The sequence below is a fragment of the Salvelinus alpinus genome, chromosome 20, assembly GCF_045679555.1.
Source record: "Salvelinus alpinus chromosome 20, SLU_Salpinus.1, whole genome shotgun sequence".
Classification (NCBI taxonomy): Eukaryota; Metazoa; Chordata; class Actinopteri; order Salmoniformes; family Salmonidae; genus Salvelinus; species Salvelinus alpinus.
The window spans coordinates 32,466,764-32,494,289 of NC_092105.1; the positions used below are offsets into that span (position 1 = coordinate 32,466,764).

General features: G+C 43.6%; 1 protein-coding gene across 1 annotated transcript in view; it reads left to right on the forward strand.

Annotated features, from left to right (window-relative positions):
- The window catches only part of LOC139547105 (semaphorin-5B-like), a 45,442-nt gene extending 18,411 nt beyond the window's left edge, over window positions 1-27,031 (forward strand). The window contains exons 9-15 of the mRNA XM_071356149.1: window positions 2,096-2,321; window positions 4,204-4,416; window positions 6,295-6,465; window positions 9,751-9,888; window positions 11,125-11,169; window positions 20,297-20,502; window positions 22,374-27,031. Of these exons, the coding sequence (XP_071212250.1) occupies window positions 2,096-2,321; window positions 4,204-4,416; window positions 6,295-6,465; window positions 9,751-9,888; window positions 11,125-11,169; window positions 20,297-20,502; window positions 22,374-22,544 (1,170 nt within the window). The 3' untranslated portion in view covers window positions 22,545-27,031. The remainder of the gene's footprint in view (window positions 1-2,095; window positions 2,322-4,203; window positions 4,417-6,294; window positions 6,466-9,750; window positions 9,889-11,124; window positions 11,170-20,296; window positions 20,503-22,373) is intronic.
- The last annotated feature ends 495 nt before the right edge of the window (window positions 27,032-27,526 follow it).

Below are 27,526 nucleotides of genomic sequence, written 5' to 3' on the forward strand. Positions count from 1 at the left end.
CAGCATATGTGGGAAACTCCTTCAAGACTGTTGGAAAAGCAATCCAGGTGAAGCTGATTGAGAGAATGCCAAGAGTGTGCAAAGCTGTCATCAAGGCAAAGGGTGGCTACTTTGAAGAATCTCAAATATAAATATATTTTGATTTGTTTAACACTTTTTTGGTTACTACATGATTCCATATGTGTTATTTTATAGTTTTGATGTCTTCACTATTAATTTACAATGTAGAAAATAGTCAAAACTTTCTTTACATTTATTGGAAACTATGGCTCTACTCTGGACTCCGGAGAAGTGAGATAATATATCGCTAGTTGATATTGGCTGCTAACATGAATGACTTTCAGCACCAAATGCAGGTGTAAAAGGCAGTTTATTTCTGTAGCCTATCTTGCGTTTTGAAAATAAATCACAGTTTATGGCTGGCTACATTTGCGCAAACGATTGTGTGCACACTTGCATGAGCGAGGGTCGCAAGTTTTGTACCACTCTTTTTTGGGAGTCGCAGGTCAAAAATTCAAATAAAAACACTGGGATACATGTTACTGGCAACAGATCTAGTTGGGTTGGATATAGTAATAGTAGGTTACAGTATTTCTTACAATCTTCTATTTTGGCTGGAATTGTGTTGGTCATTGTTAATAAATGCAGCATTTATTCCCCCCAAAGAATGTTTTGCCTGTGCTGAATATATCAGACTAGTAAAGGCCCAGTGCACTACTTTTGTGAAGAAATGTAAACTAAATGTATTTGAGTGTTTACCAGAATTTGTAACCTGAGTCTGATAATTATATGTACAAAACAGTTCATTTGATACTTGTGGAATATAAAAATACTTGCTTGAAATAGGTTTTCAGTTTCTTTAAATACTTTGCAAATGCAACTTATTTCTTTTTTTTGTGTAATTTTTACCCCCTTTTTCTCCCCAATTTCATGATATCCAATTGCGATCTTGTCTCATCACTGCAACTCCACAACGGGCTCGGGAAAAGCAAAGGTCGTGTCATGCGTCCTCCAAAACATGACACGCTTCTTAACACCCGCGCGCTTAACCCAGAAGCCAGCCACACCAATGTGTCAGAGGAAACACAGTTCAACTGAGGACCAGAGTCAGCCTGCAGGTTCCTGGCCCACCACAAGGAGTTACTAGAGCGCAATGAGCCAAGTAAAACCCGCCCAGCCAAACCCTCCCCTAACACAGACAACACTGGGCCAATTGTACACCATCCTATGGGATCGAACTCCAGGCTGTAGTGACACCGCAACACAGTGCCTTAGACTGCTGCGCCACTCAGGAGGCCCGCAGCTTATTTCTATGTGAAAACTGAAATGGTCTATTCATTCCTTTTCCATAGACACTCTTATCCAGAGGAATTTACAGTAGTGAGTGCATACATTTTCAGACTTTTTCATGCTGGTTCCCCATGGGAATTGAACCCATAACCCTAGCATTGCAAGCACTAACTGAGCCTCATCACATTATATCCTCAATGTACTCAATTACTGTATTATGCATTGTTTTTCTTCATGGTGATGGACAATCTACAGGTACAAACCTAGATGACCACATTAAGTGGTTTGTAAGGATGGTAGATTAATACTGCACAAAACGTTTTTTTAATGTTATTTGATAAAGGAAAATATTTAATTGGATGTGGATGTTTTGTGTGTTTTCCCATAACTTTGCACCTTTTGATGTAAATGTTTGAGGACAGGGTTTTGTTCTTTCTGGATTCCATTACAATGACAATTGTAGAGAAAGGGACAGGGCAACAACTCTTACAATTCCAACTATTGAATCCTGCAAAATACTGTTCTTAATTAAACAATTACCTTTTTTGCCAAAGATGAGATGCAGAATTTTGTCCCCCCCCCCCTGCGCTACAGATGTCTATATCTCCGCTAATACTAGTAAAGGCCCAGTGTACTACTTTCGTGAGAAGAAATATTAATATTTTTTATTAATATACATTTTGTTATTCAGATTCATCAGGGGGTGCTGCAGCAACCTCAGCACCAATATAGCTATGCTTTTATAATAATGGCCTCTCTTTCTCTCGCTCTTTCTTCTCCCTCCCCCTCAACCCTCCCCCTACAGGAGTACAAGGCGTGTAACCTGGAGGCGTGTCCAGAGGTAAAGAGGAACACCCCCTGGACCCCGTGGATGCCCATCAACGTGACCCAGGGCGGGGCACGCCAGGAGCAGAGGATGCGCTACATGTGCCGCGCCCAGCTGGCAGACCCCCACGAGCTGCAGATCGGACGACGCAAGGTAGAGACCCGCTTCTGCCCCAATGACGGCACGGTTGCCTGCGAGACCGACAGTGAGTATCCGATGTGGAATCGCTAGTTAGTTGTGATGTGCTAGTAGCTACCATTGAGCAAGTGACATGTATTGTGTTGGTGTGCAGAGGGTTGGGAGTTAACGCCCAGGTTTAAATATCGTTTTAATTTTGTCAAACCCACCCACTCTCAATCTATATTATAGACGGCTCTGGGCTCGTGGTAATGACTGGAACAGGATGGGTGGAGGGGTATCAGATACATCAAATACATGGTTTCCAGCTGTTTGATACCATTACATTTGCTCCGTTCCATTATTATAAGCTGTCCTCCCATCAGCAGCCTCCTGTGGTATCCTCCCGCTGGGTAGTACAGTGATGTAGAGCATATTGAAGGAATCCTCCTGTTAGTGTCTGTTAGTGGCTGTTAGTGTGTTAGTGTCTGTTAGTATGTTAGTGTTTGTTAGTGTGTTGGTGTCTATTAGTATGTTGGTGTGGTAGTGTCTATTAGTATGTTAGTGTGTTAGTGTCTATTAGTATGTTAGTGTCTATTATTATGTTAGTGTCTATTAGTATGTTAGTGTCTATTAGTATGTTAGTGTCTGTTAGTATGTTAGTGTCTATTAGTATGTTAGTGTCTATTAGTATGTTAGTGTCTGTTAGTATGTTAGTGTCTATTAGTATGTTGACGTCTATTAGTATGTTGGTGTCTATTAGTATGCTGGTGTCTATTAGTATGTTAGTGTCTATTAGTGTGTTAGTGTTTGTTAGTATGTTAGTGTCTATTAGTATGTTAGTGTCTATTAGTATGTTGGTGTCTGTTAGTATGTTGGTGTCTATTAGTATGTTAGTGTCTATTAGTGTGTTAGTGTTTGTTAGTGTGTTAGTGTCTATTAGTATGTTAGTGTCTATTCGTGTGTTAGTGTCTATTCGTGTGTTAGGTGTCTGTGTTAGCTGTCTGTTAGTGTCAGTTGGTGTGTTAGTGTTCGTTAGTGTATTCGTGTCTGTTGGTGTGTTCGTGTCTGTTCGTGTTTTATTGTCTGTTGGTATGTTAGTGTATGCTAGTGTGTTTGTGTCTGTTAGTGTGTTAGTGTCTTTTAGTGTGTTAGTGGCTGTTGGTGTGTTAGTGTCTGTTGGTATGTTAGTGGCTGTTGATGTCTGTTGGTGTCTGTTAGTGTGTGGGTCTCCCAGCAGGCACACAATGCTGCTGGTCACAGTCCGACTCTCCTCTCCTGGTGACAGCTTTACGCTCTCCGCCCACTGTATCGATTAACTGTAGCTGGCTGACAGTGGTGGGCTGGCCAGGGTGGGCTGTGTAGGCAGGGTGGGCTGTGTAGGCAGGGTGGGCAGATAGGAGGACAGGAGGACAGGCTCAGAGAGGAGCTGATGAACAGCTTCTGAACAGGAAATACAGTCCAGACTGGACAGGACTAAAGGGAAGTATGGTCTCTATCTCTCTGTCTCTCTCTCTATGTATGGCCAGGTGGCTCTGTCTGTTATATGTACAGTATATTCAGTTAGTGAGGTCACTGCAAAACACTTAAACACTTCCCAACGTGTCACAGTCTAGCCAGACTTACCCAGAATAAGACCAGTGCTGACTTGAGTAAGATATGAATAAAGTAAGACTCCTTCCTCAGAACAGAGAGTAGATGATTTTTCAGTTGTATGACTCTCCATGGAGGCAGGATTGAATAATCTGAACAGTTTTGGAATGGAGAGTGTTTCAGTATAAAGAAAGCCTGGTCCTATTGATCCCCTGGTATCAGTGATCTTTCGCTTGTATGTGTGAGCTATTCCATACACCTATATGATATACAACGGTATCATACTACTCTATCTCTATGACCTGTGTAATGTAGAAATGATTCAGTGTATTGAGCAGACCAGTGCCCTGTGTATTAACCCTTTCCTCTACTGCTAGCTCTAGTGGAGGACCTCCTGAGGACCCCTGTGGTACGAGTGGCAGGCTCCGACTGGTCATCATGGGAGACGTGGTCCGCCTGCTCCCAGGACTGTGCCAAAGGGTACCGCACCCGCAAGCGCACCTGTACCACCCCAGAGGGCAAGGCTGCCCCGCCAGCCTGCAGGGGCTCACCCGTGGAGTACCAGGACTGCAACTCTCAGGCCTGTCACGGTAAAGGGGAAGAGAACATGCACACACACACAAACACACGTGCACACATGCACTTGCACACACATACACACACACACTACTTCCATAACTATACATCAACGACCTCCAGTTGTGGTTAGCATAATACACACATTAAAACACACCACTAGGGAGAGAGCTGTATGCTGATGCTCGTCCTGTAAAGTTATGCTGAGGGGACCATTACTTCCATTAGCTAATGAAACAGAACCAAGGAGTCCTTGGTTACAGTAGCTGAGTCTTTGTAGCGTTTAAACTAAAGCTTCTCATCATCCCCTAATCATGCAGTTGGCCTGCTATAACCAGTAGTACCTCCACTAAGCTCTGCTCTTAACACTCATGTAAATGGAATGTGGACTGGCTATATTGATGTTGTATGGTTGGTGCATCACTGATGATCATCCCTTGAGTGTATCGTTTAGTAATGGTCATTGGCTGTGTGTGCCAGCCTATTCTCTTATGTCTATATACTCAACTCTTAATTAACCTGACCTAAATGACCCAGTCTGTAATTTCTCTCTCTCTCTGTCTGTCTGTCTGTCTGTCTGACAGTTGGATATTATGTGACTGAGGGAGGGAGGGCGCGTGCGAGGGAGGGAGAGAGGGACAGAAGTCCTTGATTGAGAGACAGAGAAAGACAGAGAGAGAGAGTGAGGGAGGGAGAGAGAGAGGTCCTTGACTGATAGACAGAGGAAGACAGAGAGGGAGGGAGAGGTACCTGATTTACAGAGGCAGAGCAAGACTGACAGAAAGAGACCGAGAGACCGTGAGACCGAGAGACCGTGAGACCGTGAGACCGTGAGACAGTGAGACAGTGAGGCAGTGAGACAGTGAGACAGTGAGACCGAGAGACCGAGAGACCGTGAGACAGAGAGACCGTGAGACCGTGAGACCGTGAAATTGACAGATGGAGTGGCAAGGGAGAAGAAAATAGATTTTCACAAGATTGAGAGATGGTAAAGAGTGTTTCAGAGAACGGGCTATAAGGAGAAGTCTCTGGTCCTGATGTGGCTATCTTTATTTTACAAGCCTTCTGTTTGCTGGTTTTCTTGAGATGCTCTCTTTATATTCCTCTTTTCCCCAAAATGTCTTTCCCAGTCCCATCACCATGCAGCACTCAGAGGGGCCAGACAGACAGCCAGAGGAGTGTGAGGCAACCAAAGCAGTCACATCCCAGTTCACTCTCCCTACTGTCTAATCAACTGAAGTAAATGGAGTTTTCTAGAGCACGGGCGATAGGGGCGAGGACGGCATTACAGCCCCGGCTCCTCTCACCACTCACCTCCATCTCTCTCTGTCAAACGCATTCTTTACTGTCTCGTCCCCTCAACTCAAACACTCTCATTCAGATGGACATGCTGAAAGTACCTGTTCAATGGGGCGGCAGGTAGCCTAGCGGTTAGAGCGTTGGGTCAGTAACCAAAAGGTTGCTGGATTGAATCCCCGAGCTGACAAGGTAAAAATCTGTCGTTCTGCCCCTGAACAAGGCAGTTAACCCACTGTTCCCCGGTAGGCTGTCATTGTAAATAAGAATTTGTTCTTAACTGACTTGCCTAGTTAAATAAAACACATGTGAGTGGAATGACAACACACTTAATATAGCAAGTCTTTATAGAGGGGTTAAGCATAGCAGAGTTATTCCTAGGCATGAAAAGTGCTGTGTAGGGACAATGGACAGCAGTGTAGTCTTTTAAGTAGATAATCTATCTGGTCCCCTGGGTAGACTTTGGTTGTGTTTATTGCAGCTACAAGAGGATAACATTTGATATGTTTATTTTTGCCTAGTTAGTGATGAGAGAGATAGATATCTGACCTTGCTTATATGTTTATATCTTTGCGTGTGTGTTTATTCCTGTCCAGTGAGTGGAGCCTGGTCGTGTTGGTCGTCCTGGTCTCAGTGTTCAGTGCCCTGTGGTGGAGGGCACTACCAGCGTACCCGCTCCTGTAACAACCCCAGCCCTGGCAACGGAGGAGATATCTGTATTGGCCTACACACTGAGGAAGCGCTGTGCAACACACACACCTGTGACGGTAAGGCACACACACACACACACACACACACACACACACACACACACACACACACACACACACACACACACACACACACACACACACACACACACACACACACACACACACACACACACACACACACACACATCACACCCAACACCACCCCAACACATCCATCAGAGTCACAGGCTTCCCTGTCCTTTACATCAGGACGATCATTACCTCTAATCAATACATTACAACTAGTCTATCATGATAATTACTCACTGATCAATACTGTGCCAATCAACACCTTGTTATGTCGCTCCAGAGAGGGCTGTGAAATGGAGTCCCCGGCATGTCTGCTGCTTCCCTTTTGCAGCCTCAGTGCCAGCCTTGTGGTGGTGCAGACCGGTGGTGTGCCTTTTGGCCCAATATTGTGTGATGATGGGATCTGATATTTATACTGTATGTGTAACCAGGCCCTCTGCTCTGTGCGTCCCTCTGTGTAGTGTCTCTTCTCCCAATAGGACACTGTCATTCGTATGTGTGATTCTGAGCCAGCTAATCCTGGCCTGGGTAGAAAGTTACTCTCAGACGTGTCTGTGAATAAGCCCACAGCCCTAATGAGAGATGAGACACCATTTCTAAAGAGTTTCTCTTTTGTTTTGTCTGATTCCTAATCTATTCTTTATTTTCTGGAATTTGCTAGCCAGTGCAAATATTGCTTCTGTTGCTGCTGCGGCGTGTGACCGTGTGTGTGTGAAATGCGTTTGAAATGTGTGTGTGTGCCTACCCGGCTGCCTGTGGTTGTGTCCACAGTTTACCATGCTAATGACGTGGCCATCTCATTTGTCTCCGGCTACGGTACATTTACTGACAAGCAGGACATTGGTCATCTGTGCACAGATCCATGCTCACTTCCCTACAGATACAGTGCACCTCCAATTATCCAAAAGGCCTTGTGTCTGTCAGTCCCCGGACTATCTGATGTCCCTTTCAGAGATGGCTTGACTAAAGAGATTGTGCTAACTAATGGAGGACAGGTGTGTGTGTGCTTTTGTGTTTGTGTATGCGTGCGCGTGTGACCGTTATTACAGTGAATGCTAATAGAGGTGCCTCAGGGTTTTATTTCTGCCTTGATCCAATTCTACAGCTCAGACGCATTGGTTTGGTTGAGTGACGTAAATAAATGCATGAAATGAATGAAGCAATTATAGTAAGAGGGCTGGTTTGCTGCGTTGTTAAACATAATTGTAATATTATGCGACAGTACTGTGTCCACATTAGGACAGGCACAGAGTCACAAGGCCACCAACTCCTTGTGACTGAGGCTGTCCTAATATGGATGCCATCCTAATTAGAGGTCGACTGATCATGATTTTTCAACGCCGATACCGATTATTGGAGGACAAAAAAAGCCGATACCGATTAATCGGCCGATTATAATTTTTTTTAAATGTATTTATATATATATATCATACACACACACACACATTTTTGTAATAATGACAATTGCAACAATACTGAATGAACAATGAACACTTTTATTTTAACTTAATATAATACATAAATAAAATCAATTTAGTCTCAAATAACATGAGAACATATGTTAAAACGAACCACCAGCTTTCATGGGTTCAATTATCCCAGTTAAGAAGTTTTAGGTTTTAGTGCAGAAAGCAGAGCTTGTCTGCATGGTCCCCTGTCAGTCTGCTCTTCCGCGAAACACAGACCTTATTTGAAGTAGATCAAGACATTCTCAATGGAAGACATGAGCGGTAAAATAACGAAGGAACCCCCTTCAAGTTCAGCCGCAAGTTATTACAGGAATTATAACGCGTCGACTATTTCTCTCTAAACCATATACCTTTGACTAATCCAGAAACTATCACCTCGAAAACAAAACGTTTATTCCGTTCCGTATTTTATCTAACGGGTGGCATCCATGAGTCTAAATATTCCTGTTACATTGCACAACCTTCAATGTTATGTCATAATTACGTAAAAATTCTGGCAAATTAGTTCGCAAAGAGCCAGGCGGCCCAAACTGTTGCATATACCCTGACTCTGCGTGCAATGAACGCAAGAGAAATGACACAATTTCACCTGGTTAATATTGCCTGCTAACCTGGATTTCTTTTAGCTAAATATGCAGGTTTAAAAATATATACTTGTGTATTGATTTTAAGAAAGGCATTGATGTTTATGGTTAAGTACACATTGGAGCAATGACAGTCATTGATTATTTGTTTTTCATAAGATAAGTTTAATGCTAGCTAGCAACTTACCTTAGCTTACTGCATTCGCGTAACAGGCAGGCTCCTCGTGGAGTGCAATGTAATCAGGTGTTAGAGCATTGGACTAGTTAACTGTAAGGTTGCAAGATTGGATCCCCCGAGCTGACAAGGTTAAAAATCTGTCGTTCTGCAAGGCAGAACGTTCCTAGGCCGTCATTGAAAATAAGAATGTGTTCTTAACTGACTTGCCTAGTTAAATAAAGATTAAATAAAGGTGTAAAAAAAAAAAAAAAAAAAAATATATCGGCAAATCGGCACCCAAAAATACCGATTTCCGATTGTTATGAAAACTTGAAATCGGCCCTAATTAATCGCCCATTCCGATTAAACGGTCAACCTCTAATCCTAATAAGGACACCGTACTGTGGGGGTTGTCTTCTGTTGTTCTACCAACACAAGTTGTGGGAGATCAAAGAGCAGATGGAGCAGCTTCAACAGCCAGTGACTGAGTCTCTGACTGATACGAGAGGTGAACAGAATGGCTACAGTCATAGAGCCTTATATATGTACAGTTTCTTTGGATTAATGGGTTTTGTCATTATGTGTTGGGAAACTGGGAGAGGATCCTTTATGTTTACTGTATACAAGTGCCTGCCGGCCGGGAAACATGGCTTACACTTGGCTCTGGACACACACATCTCGGCTATGCACTAAACAAACTATGGGTTTGCTTTTCAATACAGTTTACCTCACAAACGTTTGGGTCTGTTTGTATATGGCTAAGGTTGTTTGTGGCTGTGCTGTGGTGGGGCTAGTTTGTTTGTTTGTCTCATGCTCTTGGGTGGGCATGTTGGGTTCCAGGCATTTTAAGACTGTAGCAGTTACTTCAACTCAGGGTGAGTCCATGGTCATTTGTCTGTGTACTGACAGTCACAGTGTGTGTGTGTGTGTGTGTGTGTGTGTGTGTGTGTGTGTGTGTGTGTGTGTGTGTGTGTGTGTGTGTGTGTGTGTGTGTGTGTGTGTGTGTGTGTGTGTGTGTGTGTGTGTGTGTGTGTGTGTGTGTGTGTGTGTGTGTGTGCAGGCGGCTGGATGGCCTGGTCTCTGTGGTCAGTGTGTGACAATGCAGGGCTGCAGGTACGCAGCAGGGTCTGTGGAGCTCAAGGCTCCGCCCCCTGTGTGGGAAACAGCACCGAGCACAGGGACTGCAATGAGATCCCAGGTGAGTCAGACACACCTTCATCATCATTATCATCATTGTTATCATCATCATCGTCGTCGTCATCATCATTATGTAACATAGACACACACTGAAATGAGCTGTATCATCACACACATAGGGCCAGTTTTCCAGAATAAGCCATTTCCTGGTTTAAAAATCATGTTAAATTGAAAGTGCTTTTAAATCCATCAGTGTCCGGGAAACTGCCCCATATACTATCAAACTCCTCCAATCCCCACCAGACAGAGGCCTTGCCCATCTGCTATCTTAATTAGTGTTAATCTCAGTAAATCAGGCTTCTCAGACGGCTCCTCTGATGTCTCTGTCTGTTAAGTTTTCTTCCTTTATTTTTGCTGTAGTCGTAGTGATCTTTCAGGGCCTGGCTGCCAGAGACAAGACAAGATAGACTCACTAGCCCAGAATACCAAGTGAATTAAATCAAGGCTTCTCTCAATTAATATTAATGTGTCACAACACCAAGGCTGCATCCCGAATGGCCCCCTATTCCCTATATAGTGTACTACTTTTGACCAGAGCCCTGTGCCCTGATCAAAAGTAGTACACTATATAGGGAATAGGGGTGCCATTTGGGATGCAGGCCAAATCACACCTAATTTATTGCAATTTTGGATGAGGCGATAGAAATCGTAAGGTCACTGGGAGTGCGTGTGACACTGCCTGGGGGGAAATTGCCCCAAATTTAATCATTGGATTGTTGCGTCTCAATTAAAAACACACCCTTCCCTCCCTCTCTCCCACTACCTTCCTGATGAATTAGTGGAAGGCAAACGTGGTTTAACTTTAAATGATTGGCTTTACTTTGATTAAATGATTGGCTCAGGCTACACAACATTCAACATTCAAGACATTTACAACATTCCACTGGAGAAATGATTCATTGATTTGTGTTTCATGATGTTTGCTTGTTTGTTTGTGTTGTATGTACCGTATACAGTATTTCATCTTCCAGTTAAAATGAAAGTCTACTCTGGTGTCTTGGGGTGATTCCAGCTGTGTCTGGTAAGAATCTGCATGTGCTGGTAGCTGACTGTGTGTCTGTCTCTGCATGTCTGTCTGTCTGTCTGTCTGTCTGTCTGTCTGTCTGTCTGTCTGTCTGTCTGTCTGTCTGTCTGTCTGTCTGTCTGTCTGTCTGTCTGTCTGTCTGTCTGTCTGTCTGTCTGTCTGTCTGTCTGTCTGTCTGTCTGTGTGTCTGTCTGTGTGTTTGTTGTGTTGCAGTGATTCTCCCTGCGTCTGGCTTTGATAAGGACCAACAATGCGGAGGTAAGTGGATTGACAACTATCTACGTGTGTGCATGTGTGATCGTTTGTGGGGGGGTTGGAGGTAAGGGGGGGGGGTGTAGGGATAGAGCGAAAGAGTTAGTTGTGAAGGCTGCCACTACAGTGCCTTCAGAGAGTATTCATACCCTTTGACTTACTCCACATTTTGTTGTGTTACAGCCTGAATTCAAAATGGATTACATACATTTTTTTCCTCATCAATCTACACACAATACCCCATAATGACAAAGTGAAAACATGTTTTAGAAATGTTAGCAAATGTATAGCTAATTTACATGTGTATTTTGTAGAAGCAGCTTTAGCAGCGATTACAGCTATGAGTCTTTCTAGGTAAGTCTTAGGGTTGTATCACATTTCAGGTAAGACCCAAATGTAGACTGTGTTGAAGTAACAAACAGGAGACAAAGGACTGTGACACATGGATTTACATCTAGACACATGAAAAGTAGGAAGTATACAGAGGGTATGGGACAACAGAGGACAAACAGCAAAGGGGCTAATGATTTTGGAGAAGGGGGGAAAGGTCTCAGCTTCCGGGGGTGTAGCCGCGGGGCTATAGCGGCATGCCAGCACATCCGGCTTAACATCCCTGGGTACCAGGTTGGTGTTGCGGGAAGCGAAGTGGCCCGGGCCTTACTGAACCCCTCCCGGAGGTCCTGGTACTCCGCGGGAATGGCGCAGAGGTTCGGGGCTATTTCCAAGCCCCCAGGGAGACGTCCCGGGGCAGGCAGAGATGATTTCAGGCAATGATCGTGGCAGAACGGGCTCCAGCCCATGATGGCACAAGTAGACCAGTCAATCGAGGGATTGTGTCGCTGGAGCCAAGAGAAACCCAATACCACAAGAACCTGCGGACACTCAATTAGCAGGAATTGTATTGTCTCGATGTGGTTCCCTGACACTTGTAGGTTGATGGGGGTGGTATGGTGGGTGACCCGGCCTATAGAGCGCCCGTCCAGCACTCTAACATCCATGGGAATGGAGAGGGGTTGAGTGGGGATGTCCAGCTCGGACGCCAGGGTAACATCCATAAGACTCAAATCGTCCCCTGAGTTGATGAGTATCTGGAGAGACTTGGGCTGATTGCCCCACAGCAAGGTGGCATGGAGAGGGGGGTGAGTAAGGGGAGAAGCAACATTATCCTTAAGACCCACCAGAATACTCATTCCTACCAATGAGCTAGGTCTCTTGAAGGGACAGGTAGCCACATAATGACCGGCAGGCCCGCAATACAGACAACACTGGGTGTTAAGTCTGCGTACGTGTTTGGCTGGAGACAGCCTAGCCCTGCCGAGCTGCATTTGCTCGAGAAGAGGCAAATTGGCTGTCTTCTGAGGCTCTTGGAGGAACTCGGGTAAGCTCGGATTCTCTCGGGGACGAAGACGCCGGGGACTTCCGGAGTTCATCAGATGCAAGGTGGTATCCTTGAGTGAGAGATTGTGACCTTAATCAGACCTCTTCTCCCTCCTACTTTCCCGTAGCCGACCATCGATCCGGATGGTTAAAGTGATGAGTGAGTACTTCCTCTGAAGTAAAGGAACATGTTGAACAGCGCTTCCGGGTTCCAGGCACCCTCCGCTGCTAGCGTGCTGAAATCCACCGCATAGTCCGCCCCACTGAGGGAGTCCTGCCGAAGCTGGAGTAACTTCCGGGCAGCCTCTCTCCCAGACACCAGAGCCTAAAACTTTTCTCACCTCCACCACGAATACCTCCAGACTGAGGCAGACGGTGGATTGTTGCTCCCACACCACCATGGCCCAGGCGAGTGCCCTCTCGGACATCAGCGTAGTAATGTACGCTATCTTCGAGCGGTCCGAGGGGAACGAAGAAGACTGCAGATCAAAAACAAGGGAGCACTGGGAGAGAGAGGCTCAGCAGGTTCTGGAATCTCCATCGTAGCGCTCCGGGGGAAGTAAGCGGGGTTCCCGGGAAACCGGGGTGACGGCGCCAGCCGGGTTACTGAGGGGCTGGGAGGTTACCGTCGTGGTAGGCTGCCTAGTAGGCAACCCATGGAATTGCTCCCGCAAAGCGTTTAATGCTAGGTTGAGATGTTCGGCCACATCCTGGACCCCTTCCATCAGACTGCAAAGCAACTCTTTGTGTCTACCAATGAGAGCCCCTTGGGAGGAGATGGCGTTGCAGAGCTGGTCCAAGTCTGCTGGTCAGTCATGGCCAGTTCGTACTATCACGTTTCAGGTTAGACCCAAAGTAACCATGTTTATTACAGCAACAGGGGCAGGCAAACGGCAGGTCAAGACAGGCAGAGGTCGATAATCCAGAGTAGTGGGGCAAGGGTACCGGACGACTGGCAGGCTCAGGATCAGGTCAGGCAGAGGTCGGTAATCCAGACTAGGGGAAAAAGCACAGGACGGCAGGCAGACACAGGGTGAGGGGCAGGCAGAGTGGTCAGGCAGGCTGGCTCAGAGTCAGGACAGGCAAGGGTCAAAACCAGGAAGACGAGAAAAAGAGACTGGGAAAAAAACAGGAGCTGAGGCAAAACGCTGGTTGACTTGAACAAACAAGACGAACTGGCAAGAGACAGAGAACACAGGTATAAGTACTCAGGGGATAATGGCGAAGATGAGCGACACTTGGAGGGGGGTGGAGACGAGCACAAGGACAGGTGAAACAGATCAGGGTGTGACAGGGTTGAATATTTTGCCGGTATTAAAAAAAAAATCCATACAGAGAATAAATCACTTTTCTCCCGGGTAACCCTGTATTTCCCGCCAAAACCGTAAGTGTCATTCAAAATGATTATAAAGCATATAAATATGTCTGGTATAACTTGATGCTACCTGAGCCTAATGAGCCATATACAGTATTAAATATATTTTATGAGCCAATACATATGAGCCAATACATAATGTGCAGTACATACTGCACATTATGCACGACAGAAAAACATAAACGCCCATAGATGTAACTAGCTATATGCTCTCTTGGTTAAATAAATTAAACTAGCTCCAGTAGGCTAATCTTTTTGAGTGTTTACTGTATTGCTGTATTGTATAATACTGTATTATATGGACTGGAATTATGCACATCGTTCAAACCATGATAAAGCAGAAGAGAACATACGATTCTGGTGCAGCACATGCGGCCAACAAAGTAGTATAGGCTAGGGAATTAGATATTAATTTTAAAATAAAATGGGGCATATTTGTGTAGTTACTAGGCTGACGCATATATACCTTTCATAATATTTATCTTAATGTTATTAGCCTATCTCTTCTTTCTCTCTCTCTATTGTTGCTTCATTCCTTCCTCGCTTTCAACAGTTAAGGTGAACTAAACTTGTTTCATTTATCTTCATCATTCTAATGTCATCCTTGAATAATATAGGACTAGAATTAGATGCAGAAGGCTGTCACTTCTCTTCATGAAGATTGAATCGTTATGGGTCAGAATAAATAACTGCTATTGCCAACCACCATTGCACGTTCACTCTTCTATTCACTCTTGTGTTTAACATTCAGCAAAAAAGAGCTTGCGTCCCTCTTCGAATAGTCTATTGGTATAAGAAATGCTAAAACAATAATGTCCAGCAAGCCATTCTAGTCTAGCTTTTCCTACATGGGACTCATAGAGCTAAGGAGTGTTTTTTAAGGAGAGAGGCCAGCGGCGCACAGGTGCTTGCGTATTGCGCAAGAGAAGGAGGCTATGAGTTAGATTCTTATTATGCATAACCCATCATTAATTAGCTAAATATAAGGCTAATACTGCATTGAATGTATTACCTGAAAGATATATACAGTATATATGAAACATATATACAGTGCATTCGGAAAGTATTCAGACCCCTTCCCTTTTTCCACATTTTGTTACGTTATAGCCTTATTCTAAAATTGATTAAATAAAGAAAATCTTCATCAGTCTACACACAATACCCCATAATGACAAAGGAAAAACAGGTTTTTAGACATTTTTGCAAATGTATTAAAAATAAAAAAAACAGATAGCTTATTACATAAATATTCAGACCCTTTGCTATGAGACTTGAAATTGAGCTCAGGTGCATCTTGTCTCCATTGATCATCCTTGAGATGTTTCTACAACTTGATTGGAGTCCAACTGTGGTAAATGCAGTCCTCTGTAAACTGGTCATCTCTGTATACCTGTCGCAAGACCCACTGGTTGATGCTTATTTATAAAACCCTCTTAGGCCTCACTCCCCCCTATCTGAGAAATCTACTGCAGCCCTCATCCTCCACATACAACACCTGTTCTTCCAGTCACATTCTGTTAAAGGTCCCCAAAGCACACACATCCCTGGGTCGCTCCTCTTTTCAGTTCGCTGCAGCTAGCGACTGGAACGAGCTGCAACAAACACTCACACTGGATAGTTTTATCTCAATCTCTTGATTCAAAGACTCAATCATGGAAATCTTACTGACAGTTGTGGCTGCTTCATGTGATGTATTGTTGTCTCTACCTTCTTGCCCTTTGTGCTGTTATCTGTGCCCAATAATGTTTGTACCATGTTTTATGCTGCTACCATGTTGTTATTATGTTGTGTTGCTACCATGCTGTGTTGTCATTTACATTTAAGTCATTTAGCAGACGCTCTTATCCAGAGCGACTTACAAATTGGTGCATTCACCTTATGATATCCAGTGGAACAACCACTTTACAATAGTGCATCTAACTCTTTTAAGGGGGGGGGGGGGGGGTTAGAAGGATTACTTTATCCTATCCTAGGTATTCCTTAAAGAGGTGGGGTTTCAGGTCATGTGTTGCTGCCTTGCTGTGTTGTTGTCTTAGGTCTCTCTTTATGTAATGTTGTCTCTCTTGTTGTGATGTGTGTTTTGTCCTATGTTTATATTGTATTTATTTTTAATCCCAGGCCCCCGTCCCCGCAGGAGAACTTTTGCTTTTTGGTAGGCCATCATTGTAAATAAGAATATGTTCTTAACTGACTTGCCTAGTTAAATAAATAAAAACATTATTTGGAAAGGCACACACCTGTCTATAAAAGGTTTCACTGTTGACAGTGCATGTCAGAGCAAAAACCAAGCTATGTGTCACGTTCTGACCATAGTTCTTTTGTATTTTCTTTGTTTTAGTGTGGTCAGGGCGTGAGTTGGGTGGGTAATCTATGTTTTCTATTTCTGTGTTGGTTTTCTGTGTTTGGCCTGATATGGTTCTCAATCAGAGGCAGCTGTCAATCGTTGTCCCTGATTGGGAACCATATTTAGGTAGCCTGTTTTCTGTTGGGTTTTGTGGTTGGTTATTTTCAGTCTTTGTGTGTCTGCACCAGACAGAACTGTTTTCGGTTGTATCTTTGTTATTTTGTTATTCAGTGTTCTGTTTTGATGATTATTAAACATCATGAACACTTACCACGCTGCACCTTGGTCCTCACCTTCTTCCTCCATTGTCCATAGAGCTCAGAGACAGGATTGTGCAGCATTGAATATCCCCAAGAACACAGTGGTCTCAATCATTCTTAAATGGAAGACGTTTGTAACCACCAAGACTTTTCCTAGAGCTAGCCGCCCGGCCAAACTGAGCAATCAGGAGAGAAGGGCCTTGGTCAGGGAGGTAAACAAGAACCCGATGGTCACTCTGACAGAGCTCCAGAGTTCCTCCGTGTAGATGGGAGAATCTTCCAGAAGGACAACCATCTCTGCAACACTCCACCAATCAGGCCTTTATGGTAGAGTGGCCAGACTGAAGCCACTACTCAGTAAAAGGCACATGACAGCCCGCTTGGAGTTTTTCCAAAATGTACCAAAAGGACTCTAAGATCATGATAAATAAGATTCTCTAATATGATGACACCAAGATGGAACTTTTTGGCCTGAATGCCAAACATCACATCTGGAGGAAACCTAACACCATCCCTACGGTGAAGCATGGCGGTGGCAGCATCATGCTGTGGGGATATGTTTCAGCTGCAGGGACAGTTTGAGGCTAGTATGGTTTGAGGGAAAGATGAACAGAGCAAAGTACAGAGAAACCCTTGATGAAAACCTGCTCCAGAGCGCTCAGGACCTCAGACTGGGGCAAAGGTTCACCTTCCAACAGGACACATTACCCTAAGCACACAGTCGAGACAACGCAGGAGTGGCTTCGGGACAAGTCTCTGAATGTCCTTGAGTGGCCCAGCCAGAGCCCGGACTTGAACCCGATCGAACATCTCTGGAGAGGCCTGAAAATAGTTGTGTAGCGACGCTCCCCATCCAACCTGACAAAGCTTGAGAGGATCTGCAGAGAAGAATGGGCGAAACTCCCCAAATACAGGTGTGCCAAGCTTGTAGTGTCATACCCAAGAAGACTCGAGGCTGTTATCGCTGCCAAAGGTGCTTCAACAAAGTACTGAGTAAAGTGTCTAAATACTTCTGTAAATGTGATATTTCAGTTTTTCATTTTTAATAAATTTGCTAACATTTCTGAAAACCTGTTTTTGCTTTGTCATTATGGAGATTTGGGTGTAGATTAATGAGTACATTTAAAAATATATATATATATTTTAGAATAAGGCTGTAATGTAACAAAATGTGGAAAAGGTCAAGGGGTCTGAATACTTTCTGAATGCATTGTATATAGGGCTATAAATCAACCTAGAACAGGATTTTCTATTTTGGATGCAATTTGAATGGAGTTAATGGAGAGAGAAAAAGACTGCGAGAGAGTGCCCGCATGTGCACTGATTTAAAGCAATGATATTGGAGTGATAGGCTGTTTTAAAACTCTGCACCTGCAAAAAAATATATATATCTTTACAATTAAAAAACATGGTGACCCTCGAAAGCCAGATGGAGATGGGTAAATTAGAAGCTCATTCTGGCTTTGTGACTGTACGCCTTAGGCTATTCTGCAGAAAATGTAGGCCTACAGTACCTGTCACAAGAAAGAAAGTTACCATGATGAGATGATATTGTAGGTCTACATGCATTGTGAACTGAGCTCCATACTGAGGTGGGCTGTCTGTCCCCACCCTGAACGTTGGTGATTCATCATGCAGAGGCAGTAGAGAAGACAGATTTAGACATCACATATTATTTAACACTTCCATTTCACACCATGCTGTTCATAAAAATAATTTATTATAATTTACCGGTTTCTCACAGTTCTTTATCCCGGGAAAAGTGAGTCGTTTTGGGCGGTAAATCCCGGTAAATCTCGGTAACCGAGTTCCCGCCATTCAGCCCTAATAAAGTATGTAAGAGCTTTCCACACACACCTGGATTGTGCAACATTTGCCCATTATTCTTTTCAAAATTCTTAAAGTTCCTTCAAATTGGTTGTTGATCATTGCTAGACAACCATTTTCAGGTCTTGCCATAGATTTTCAAGTAAATCTTAGTCAAAACTGTAAATCGGCCACTCAGGAACATTATCTAGCACTGTCTTCTTGGTAAGCAACTCCAGTGTAGATTTGGCCTTGTGTTTTAGGTTATTGCCCTGCTGAAAGGTGAATACATCTCCCAGTGTCTGGTGGAAAACAGACTGAACTAGCTTTTTCTATAGGATTTTGACTGTGCTCATAGCTCCATTCCATTTCTTATTTATCCTGAAAAAAAACCCAGTCCTTAACGATTACAAGCATACCCATAACATGATGCAGCCATCACTTTGTTTGAAAATACGGAGTGGTACTCAGTAATATCTTGTATTGGATTTGCCCTAAACATAACATTTTGCATTCAGGACCAAAGTTAATTGCTTTGCTACATTTTTTGCGGTATTACTTCACGGTGGGGGAGCTGCGAAAAAGAGACGGCTATCGGTCCGCTAATACAGGACTTGTAAAGGCCCAGTGCACTACTTTTGTGAAAAAAATATAAAATAAAAAAAGCTACAGACTGCAATATTTGTCTGCTAATACAGGACTTTTGTGAAAAAGCACCCTCAGTACCCCTACTTCCCACCGCTATGCAAACAGGATGCATGTTTTGGAATATTTTTATTCTGTACAGACTTCCTTCTTTTCACTCTGTCAATTAGGTTAGTATGGAGGAGTACCTACAATGTTGTTGATCCATCCTCAGTGTTCTCCTATTACAGGCATTCAACTCTATAACTGTTTAAAAGTCACCATTTGGCTCATTGTGAAATCCCTGAGCGATTTCCTTCCTATCTAGTAACGGAGTTTGGAAGGACGCCTGTATCTTTGTAGTGACTGGGTGTATTGACACACCATCCAAAGTGTAATTAACAACTTCACCATGCTCAAAGGAATATTACATTTTTCACCCATCTACCAATAGGTGCCCTTCTTTGTGAGGCATTAAAAAACCTCCCTGGTCTTTGTGGTTGAATCTGTGTTTGAAATTCACTGCTTGGCTGAGGGACAGATAATTGTATGTTTGGGGTACAGAGATGAGGTAGTCATTCAAAAATCATGTTAAACACTATTAATGCACACCGATTGAGTCAATGCAACTTATTATGTGACTTGTTTAAGCAAATGTTTTTATTTAGGCTTGCCATAACAAAGGGGTTGAATAATTATTGACTCAAGATGTTTCAGCTTTTCATTTTTAATAAAAAATACATTATGGGTTATTGTGTTTAGGCCAGTGACAAGAAAATCCAAATGTAATCCATTTTAAATTCAGGCTGGAGCACAACAAAATGTGTAAAAAGTCGAAGGGTGTGAATACTTTCTGAAGGCTGCTGCTGGACAAAATCAGGATGGCACAAGCCTTTGAACCAATCATTAGATGGGGAACATGCATTATGGGGGATGGCCATTAGAATGAGGTGTAGGTAGCCTGCTGGGAATGGTAATGGTTTGAAAAGGCTGTGCCGCCACACCATTAGACAGTTTCCAGGAAGTGCCAGGGGAACTGAGAAGAAGGAGCTTGGTGCCCTTCAATAAACCAACATTTTGCTAGCCTGGTCACCGATCTGTTTGTGCTGTCTTGCCAACTCCTGTGGCTATTGAATGACCATAGGAGTTGGCAAGACAGCACAAACAGATTATCGACCAGGCTACTGAAGTAGAGCTTGTTGCCCCTGAATGAACCACCATTTTACTGCAATACAATACCTGATGGAGGACAGAAAGAGAGAAAACGACAGATTACAGGCACAGATAAGTGAACCAAACATTCTGACTGATCTCCTACCATCTGTCGGCTTTGTTGTTTCTTCCCAGCATTCACCTCGCTGCACCTGATAGCCACAGGCGTGTCCTGTTTCCTGGGGGCGGGCCTTCTGTCCTTTCTGGCCTACGTGTACAGCCAGCGCTTCCACAAGCCCTTGCAGGAGTCCGCCGTCATACACCCCACCACGCCCAACCACCTCAACTACAAGGGCAACACTACACCAAAGAACGAGAAGTACACGCCCATGGAGTTCAAGGTATTGTCACAGGTATTCAAGGATTGTCACACACGTAGACACGGACGCACGCATGCAGACACGTGCTTGCATACCCACACCATGAAACACCATTTTCTGCGTAGCACAAAGATTAGGTAACACCAGTCATTCATTTGATTTTGACAGGAGATTCCATATGCATAGGTTTATTTCATTACATTAACTACTGTACAGGGGATAGAGATATGGTGGGAGCTCAGAACATATATTTCTTATTTCTCTTCACCTGGTTTCCTTACTCCACTTTCTGTTCACAGTCTCAGTCCTTATTAATGGCCCTCATTAGCCTGTTATAGCCATGGACTCCCACTGCTGTTTATAATGCTGGAACCAACACCTTTTGAGGAATGTAACACCTGTGTGTGCCTGTGAGCCACGATCTCATCGATCTGTCCCACAATGGCATTGCCCTCCCTGCATGTGGCAGGGTTAGCCCTAGGACCGACGTTGTATCATGTATCATCACCTAGTATACATACTGTTGTTGCATATTATGCGGCAGGTAGCCTAGTGGTTAGAGCGTTGGACTAGTAACCGAAAGGTTGCAAGATTGAATCCCCGAGCTGACAAGGTAAAAATCTGTCGTTCTGCCCCTGAACAAGGCAGTTAACCCACTGTTCGTAGGCCGTCATTGAAAATAAGAATTTGTTCTTAACTGACTTGTCTAGTTAAATAAAGGTAAAATAAAAAAATGATATTGCCCCATAATTAGTCAAGTACTATGCTAGGAGGCTCTTTATCTCAGGTGACGGTTGCTGCTTCTCAGGGTGAAACCTGATTATTTTCTGAAGATGTCAGCCACCAGCTGGCTGAGTGATGTGTTTGTGGCTGAGTGAGGCTGGGTCCTAATGTGTTGCTGAGTCTGGGTCCTCATGCTGGGCCCTAATTATGAGAGTCATACGTTGAGAGCAGTGTCTCATTAGGTTAACGACCAGACCAGGCAGGTTTCATACTACAGGTAGTTAGCTAGCTATTCGCCTGGCATCCTTACGGATTTCTCTAAGTTTCACCATTGAGTGCAGCATTCAGTCTGGTTTAACCAGGCTACCTAGCTAGAGCCACTGGCTCAACCTGAGAACTACTGCTGTTATTGTTGCTTTAGCCATTACATTATGCGGTTGTTTCTTCACAGGCCCTCACTACCCAACGTTGTTGTGCATTTCACTGATTCTGTAACCCATTTACAGAGCCGTGTTTGGCCTAGAGCTGTTAACATACAGTAAATGACATTACTCAGCAGCCCTCCGTAAAGTGTTCCCTTTGTCGGCGCATTGTGGCTTCTAGCCGCCACGACCTGCTTCTAAAGTGCAAGTGTATTAAATTATGTGTGTCCCAAATGGGACCTAATTTCCTATATAGTGTACTCATTTCTCTATGGGCCCTGGTAGTGCACTATAAAGGGAATAGGGTACCATTTGGGATACAAACTAAATGTTTTTGTATTTCATTTTTTGGAGGCGCCTACTGTAATTTATTCATGCCTCTCATATTTGTTCATTGATTACGCTTGATGTTTGGCTGCTAAATCATATTTGTTGAAGGGTTGTACCTTGCTTAGAAATCCACTAACAGTACCCAGCACTGTTGCCCACTTTTCAACGTGTAAGAGTCTAATATATTGATATTGCTCCTGTCTGGGTCGTTGGTAAACTAACACATCTGTTACAGCACTGGTATAAAACTCTTATGTCACTGTTATAACACTGTTATGACTGTTTTCTCTACTCTCCCCACCTCACCCAGAAAAACACTTTACTGAACAGTACGTACCTTTTCAACTGATCAGTGTTTTTTGTCTAATTTTGTAGCCACTGTCACCTGTTATGACACTGTCTTCTCTCCTCCTCCAGACCCTGAACAAGAATAACCTGCTCCCAGATGAGAGGTCTAACTTCTACCCAACGCCCCTGCAGCAGACTAACATGTACACCACCACCTACTACCCCACAGCGCTGGGCAAATATGACTACAACAGGCCTGACTCCTCCCCTTCCCCCTGCAGGACCTATAACAACAGCTGAGACACCACCCCCACCCCCATGGCCCCCGGCCCCGCCCACCCAGACTGAACTGAACTCCACCCCGATCACCATGGTGACAGATGGCATGGTGACTGAACACATCCTCTGACCTGGAACTAATTTTTTCTCCCCTCTCCTTTATCCCATGGTATCTCCCAAATGGTGGGGGGGGGGGGGGGTGTAAGGGTATACCTGGAACATACCATGGTATACCTGGAACATACCACTCTGTAGAGGTGCTGATGCCTCCATTAGACTCGCTAAGTAGAGCCAGGAATTTGATCATAGTTTGTGGTGTATTTTGGGGGGGGTGAGTGAGTACTGGACTCACACATTTGGGGGGTGTGAGTGAGTACTGGACATCACAGTGTCAACGTAGTGGAGAGATAAATGATGAACTCTATAAGACACTATAAGCTACAGTATGGAGTTGGAGAACTACTTATCCCTGTGGAACTTGACAACCTGAGCGCCTTACTGTAGGTGTTGTGTTGCTATCCAGAGAGGCTAGAGTTGGCCTCAGGAGAAAACTCAAATGGCCGCCACCTCTCTTCCCTGGTCTGTCTGGTCACCTCTATGATTGAGTCTCTTTTTTAATTTAATTTCTTTTTTTTACTCCCTTTTTCTCCCCAATTTTCAATCTTGTCTCAACTCCCCAATGGGCTCGGGAGAGGCAAAGGTTGAGTCATGCATCCTCCAAAACATGACCAGCCTAACTGCTCTCCTTAACACCACCGCCAGCTTAACCCGGAGGTCAGCCACACCAATGTGTCAGAGGAAACACTGTTCAACGGGGTCAGCCTGCGGGAACCTGGCCTGCCACAAGGAGTCGCTAGAGCGCGATGAGCCAAGTAAAGCCCCACCCTCCCCTAACCCGGATGACGCTGGGCCAATTGTGCGCCGTCCTATGGGACTCCCGGGCCATGGCCGGTTGTGGCACAGCCCGGGAATGAACCCGGGTCTGTAGTAAAGCCTCTAGCACTGCAATGCAGTGACTTAGATCGCTGCGCCACTTGCGAGGCCTATGAATGAATTTCTATGACACCAACATCCCCTTGGTCTGCAGCATCCATACCCATGATGAACACCTAATTCTCCCAACAACAAAAGCAGTTACCCAGAACAACCCTACCAGTGCATATCATTGTGTCTGTCCTTCAGTATGGTGGATGCGGATCGGGAGGGAACAAAAAAAAGAACTAAATTAATTCAAGAGATGAAGAGATCAATACCAGTTCTATTGTGTTTGGAGGTGGATGGATGCACTCAGGTCACCTCGTCTCATCAAATGACACGAGGAGGACAAGTACCTGGGACTTCAGCTCTGCTGTGGCGCCATGTTTTTGGGTGGTACTATGGGACCAGGGGAACAGAGGCACATCCAGGAATGGCAGCGTGTGATCTGTTATAGGAAAAGTGCCTACACTAGACCACATAGATACAGACATACTCACTGCTGGAGAGAATCTCTCTATCTGCTTATGTCCAAACAAGGCCCACACCTCAGGCTGGCTGTGTTATGTACTGTATCGTATGTTCACAAAGGCAATGTTTCCCAGGGAATGATCTGAACATGGGCTAGAGAGATGAGGTGTCTGACTGAAATACAGTTGGGATCATCCAGCTTTGGGTGCTTTGGGTATACAGTAGAGAGGATCATGTGGGGTCAAATTTGACTTTCTATTTCTTCTTTTTTATGATGATATAAAGACTTTTGGAAGGAATTCCCTTGCTTCTAGAATGAAATGGATGTATTCTACTGAGTACTATACCTACCTACCGCTCAGTGGTCATATTAAATATGGCCAGTGTGCAGAACTGGACTTTAACCGATTTTATATGATATCATACAAGGTGGGATAAAAAGATAGTAGTGGGGCATTTTTTTATGAGGGAGGTGATTTGTTTGATGTTCAAGAGAGCAGTAGGATAGGAGGACATTTTTTATTTCACAAATAAGGGATAGCTGATTCACTTTTGAGTTTCTCATCGGTTTCACACCACAGCATATTAAAAAAATCACAGCCGCTTAGTAGCCAATACGTGTCTGACAAATTAAAGGAGAATTTAGATTTATTACAACCACGTCTGTATTTTTGGTGGCATGTTATAGAAGGGTCCAGACCTTTTTTGTTGTTGTTGCAATTTCACTTGTTTTTGAGAAACATACCCCAACCAGCGAGTCACTTCTTCATCCTCGTTGTGCAGTACAGGAGCTCTGAAAAAACATGAACCAACGCTCCAAAAACACTCAAATCCTTTTAGAAACGGAAAACCTTCAGTACAGTGATGCAGGTCTTTAGATGTTGTACACATGAAATTGTGTCATTCCGAACTTTATCCGCAACATTATATTCCATTTTGTGCAACTCTAGCTGTTTCCCTTATCCAGCTGTTCCACTCTCCTAGTGGCCTGCTGCTACTGCACAACGAGGATGAGGAAATTACTTGCTGGTTTTTATTAAGTTAATAAAAAATAAAAAAAGTGAAATTGCAAAAATAAGTGTCTGGACCCTTGTATAATACTCCAATTCAGTACATAAAAAATAGAGATTTGGTTGTAAAAACACACACTATTCTCCTTTAAGATTTTACAACAAAAAAATTATGTAGAAGCAAATATTCAGTCTGACTGTAGCGAATATCAATGTGTCCCTCTCTTTACAATGCTAAATCATGCTTAGAAATGCTTTGGTATGAGATTGTTGTGTGTGTGCGTGCGTGTGCGTGTGTGTGTGTGTTCGCGCATGTGTGCGTGTGTGTGCATGTTGGCGTGTGAGTGTGTATGTTTGCTTGCTTCGTATGTGTATGCCTGTGAGAGTGAATGAGGAGCGGAACAGACAACTGTATGTATTTTGTACGATGTAAATGGAATTCTTTCTTACATATGACTGTGTATATAATGGGATCTGTAAAGGGGTATGTGCATTTTTTCCACACATTATGATGATAGCACTCCTAATGTTCCACTGGGTTTCTATATGTTCCATGTATAAGATGATAATCATTGTAAATTAACGAGAGCTGCGCAGTTCTCATAAGGAAACACTATTTATAGTGAAGCTTGGATCATAAAGGGCATTTCAGAAACAGAACTGAGCTATATTTTATTATTATGCCCGCTGTTAAAATGAATGCTAATTTAGCAGCAATGCTTTCAGTTCCACTCATAGAAATGGTATGATTCTATTCTATCATTCTAATTCTATAGTTCCGTTATATGCACGAGAGGTCTATCTGTACATAAGAGACAGCCTTCGATCTGCAGAGCATTAATGACATCTAAAGGTTAGTATAATGTAAATGTATATTGTTGTATAGCTAACACTGTTTAAAAAATAAAAAAGCCTTAGTTGTAAAAAAATATATAAGTGCAGCAGCTATGTACTCACCAACCATGGGGTTTGTAAGGGGATAGAGTTTGTCAATGTGACTGGTTGACTACGGCCTGGACAACTTCTCCAGCTGTTTTGTAACTTTCTATAGATGTACAGTTTGTCCAGATCCTATGTAGAATCTTAATCCCCGTTTATACCTGGTGCTAACATACATGCCTTGTCCTGATTGTGTCCACATCCTGATTGTGCCAACATATGCTGACAGGTATAGACGATCAAAAGACACATTATGATCTGATTGTGATTAGATCTTACTGACCACCTCTGGAGGTAGTCGGGGACTCATTCTGTCTGGATATCTCACAAGTCTCTGGACAGTGAAACCATTTAAATCATAATTATATTGCCTTCTAAAATAATTGACATGTGTCTTAAAATAAATAAATAAATATTATTTTGAAAGAAATCCATCAAATAATTGTCATACAGTGAGGGACCATGAAATCTGGTCACAGTGTGGACACGGTGGATGAATAAATATGAATATGAATAATATTCATCCACCGTGATACGGATTTAGTTTTTTTACAAAAAATGTTCACCAGGTATAAATAAGGCTTTAGAGTAACAAAGACAGCCTGTCCTTTTAGAAGCACTCATGCCATATTAATACAAAATCAATGTCACCACAACAGTTTAAAAAACATAAACATTTTAAATGAACAAGAACAAGACACAGAAAATGGTGAGTAGTGTATAGTAACAGTATTACGATAATCCATTGACTAGATCAAAGTAATTCAGCTGTATAGAGGATTTACAGCAACCCCTCCACCCAGTGGTTTTCCTTTTCCCCACTTGCCTGACCCACATTTTTTGGTTTGTGATTGGCTCCCACTAAATGATGACTCCCTTTGATTGGCTTCCCCTGGCCCTGTAGTAATCTTTGATTGGGCAAGCTGGATGTCACATTGTGAAGCTTTGTCCCCTGATTGGCTCGGTGCCCTTCTATGCAACTGACCTGGTGGTACTATTAGATATGTGATGTAGACTGTAATCACTGCCTTTTAGACACTGTGAATTTTTTGGTACTCTATATTTTTGTATATTGTACATTATAAAGGATAATAAACCTTGATGCCAACATGACGTGTGTGTGTGAACTCCATCATTCCAATGCCTCCGCAAATTACGCTATACTGTATGTACAGGCATCACCTGAAATTGACAACACATCATCCCTATCATTTTATACCTAAACTTCCCTCACACTGAAAGTATCCATATATTGTATGTGGCCTACAGTACTGTGCTTGGCAGGACTGAAATCAATCTGACAAGTCAGAAACACCCACCCCACTCAGGGACAGTGCTTCCTCATTTGGCTGGGGTGCTGCCCTGGCTGTGCCTCTCCATTACCCAGAGAAGCTTAGGACTAATGAGTGTCTTTATTGATGAATGCAGCAATTGCATTAATCACCTCATCTGCTGAGCTGACCCACAGGCATGGACATGATGGAGTGTGATCATGGTGTGATGGGAAAGCTGGCTCACAGCCAGGGGGTCACTATCCATCTATAGTAGTCTCGTCCTATAGGCTAATACTGCTGAGTATTGCCCTATAGGGATGGCTGGTGTGTGAGG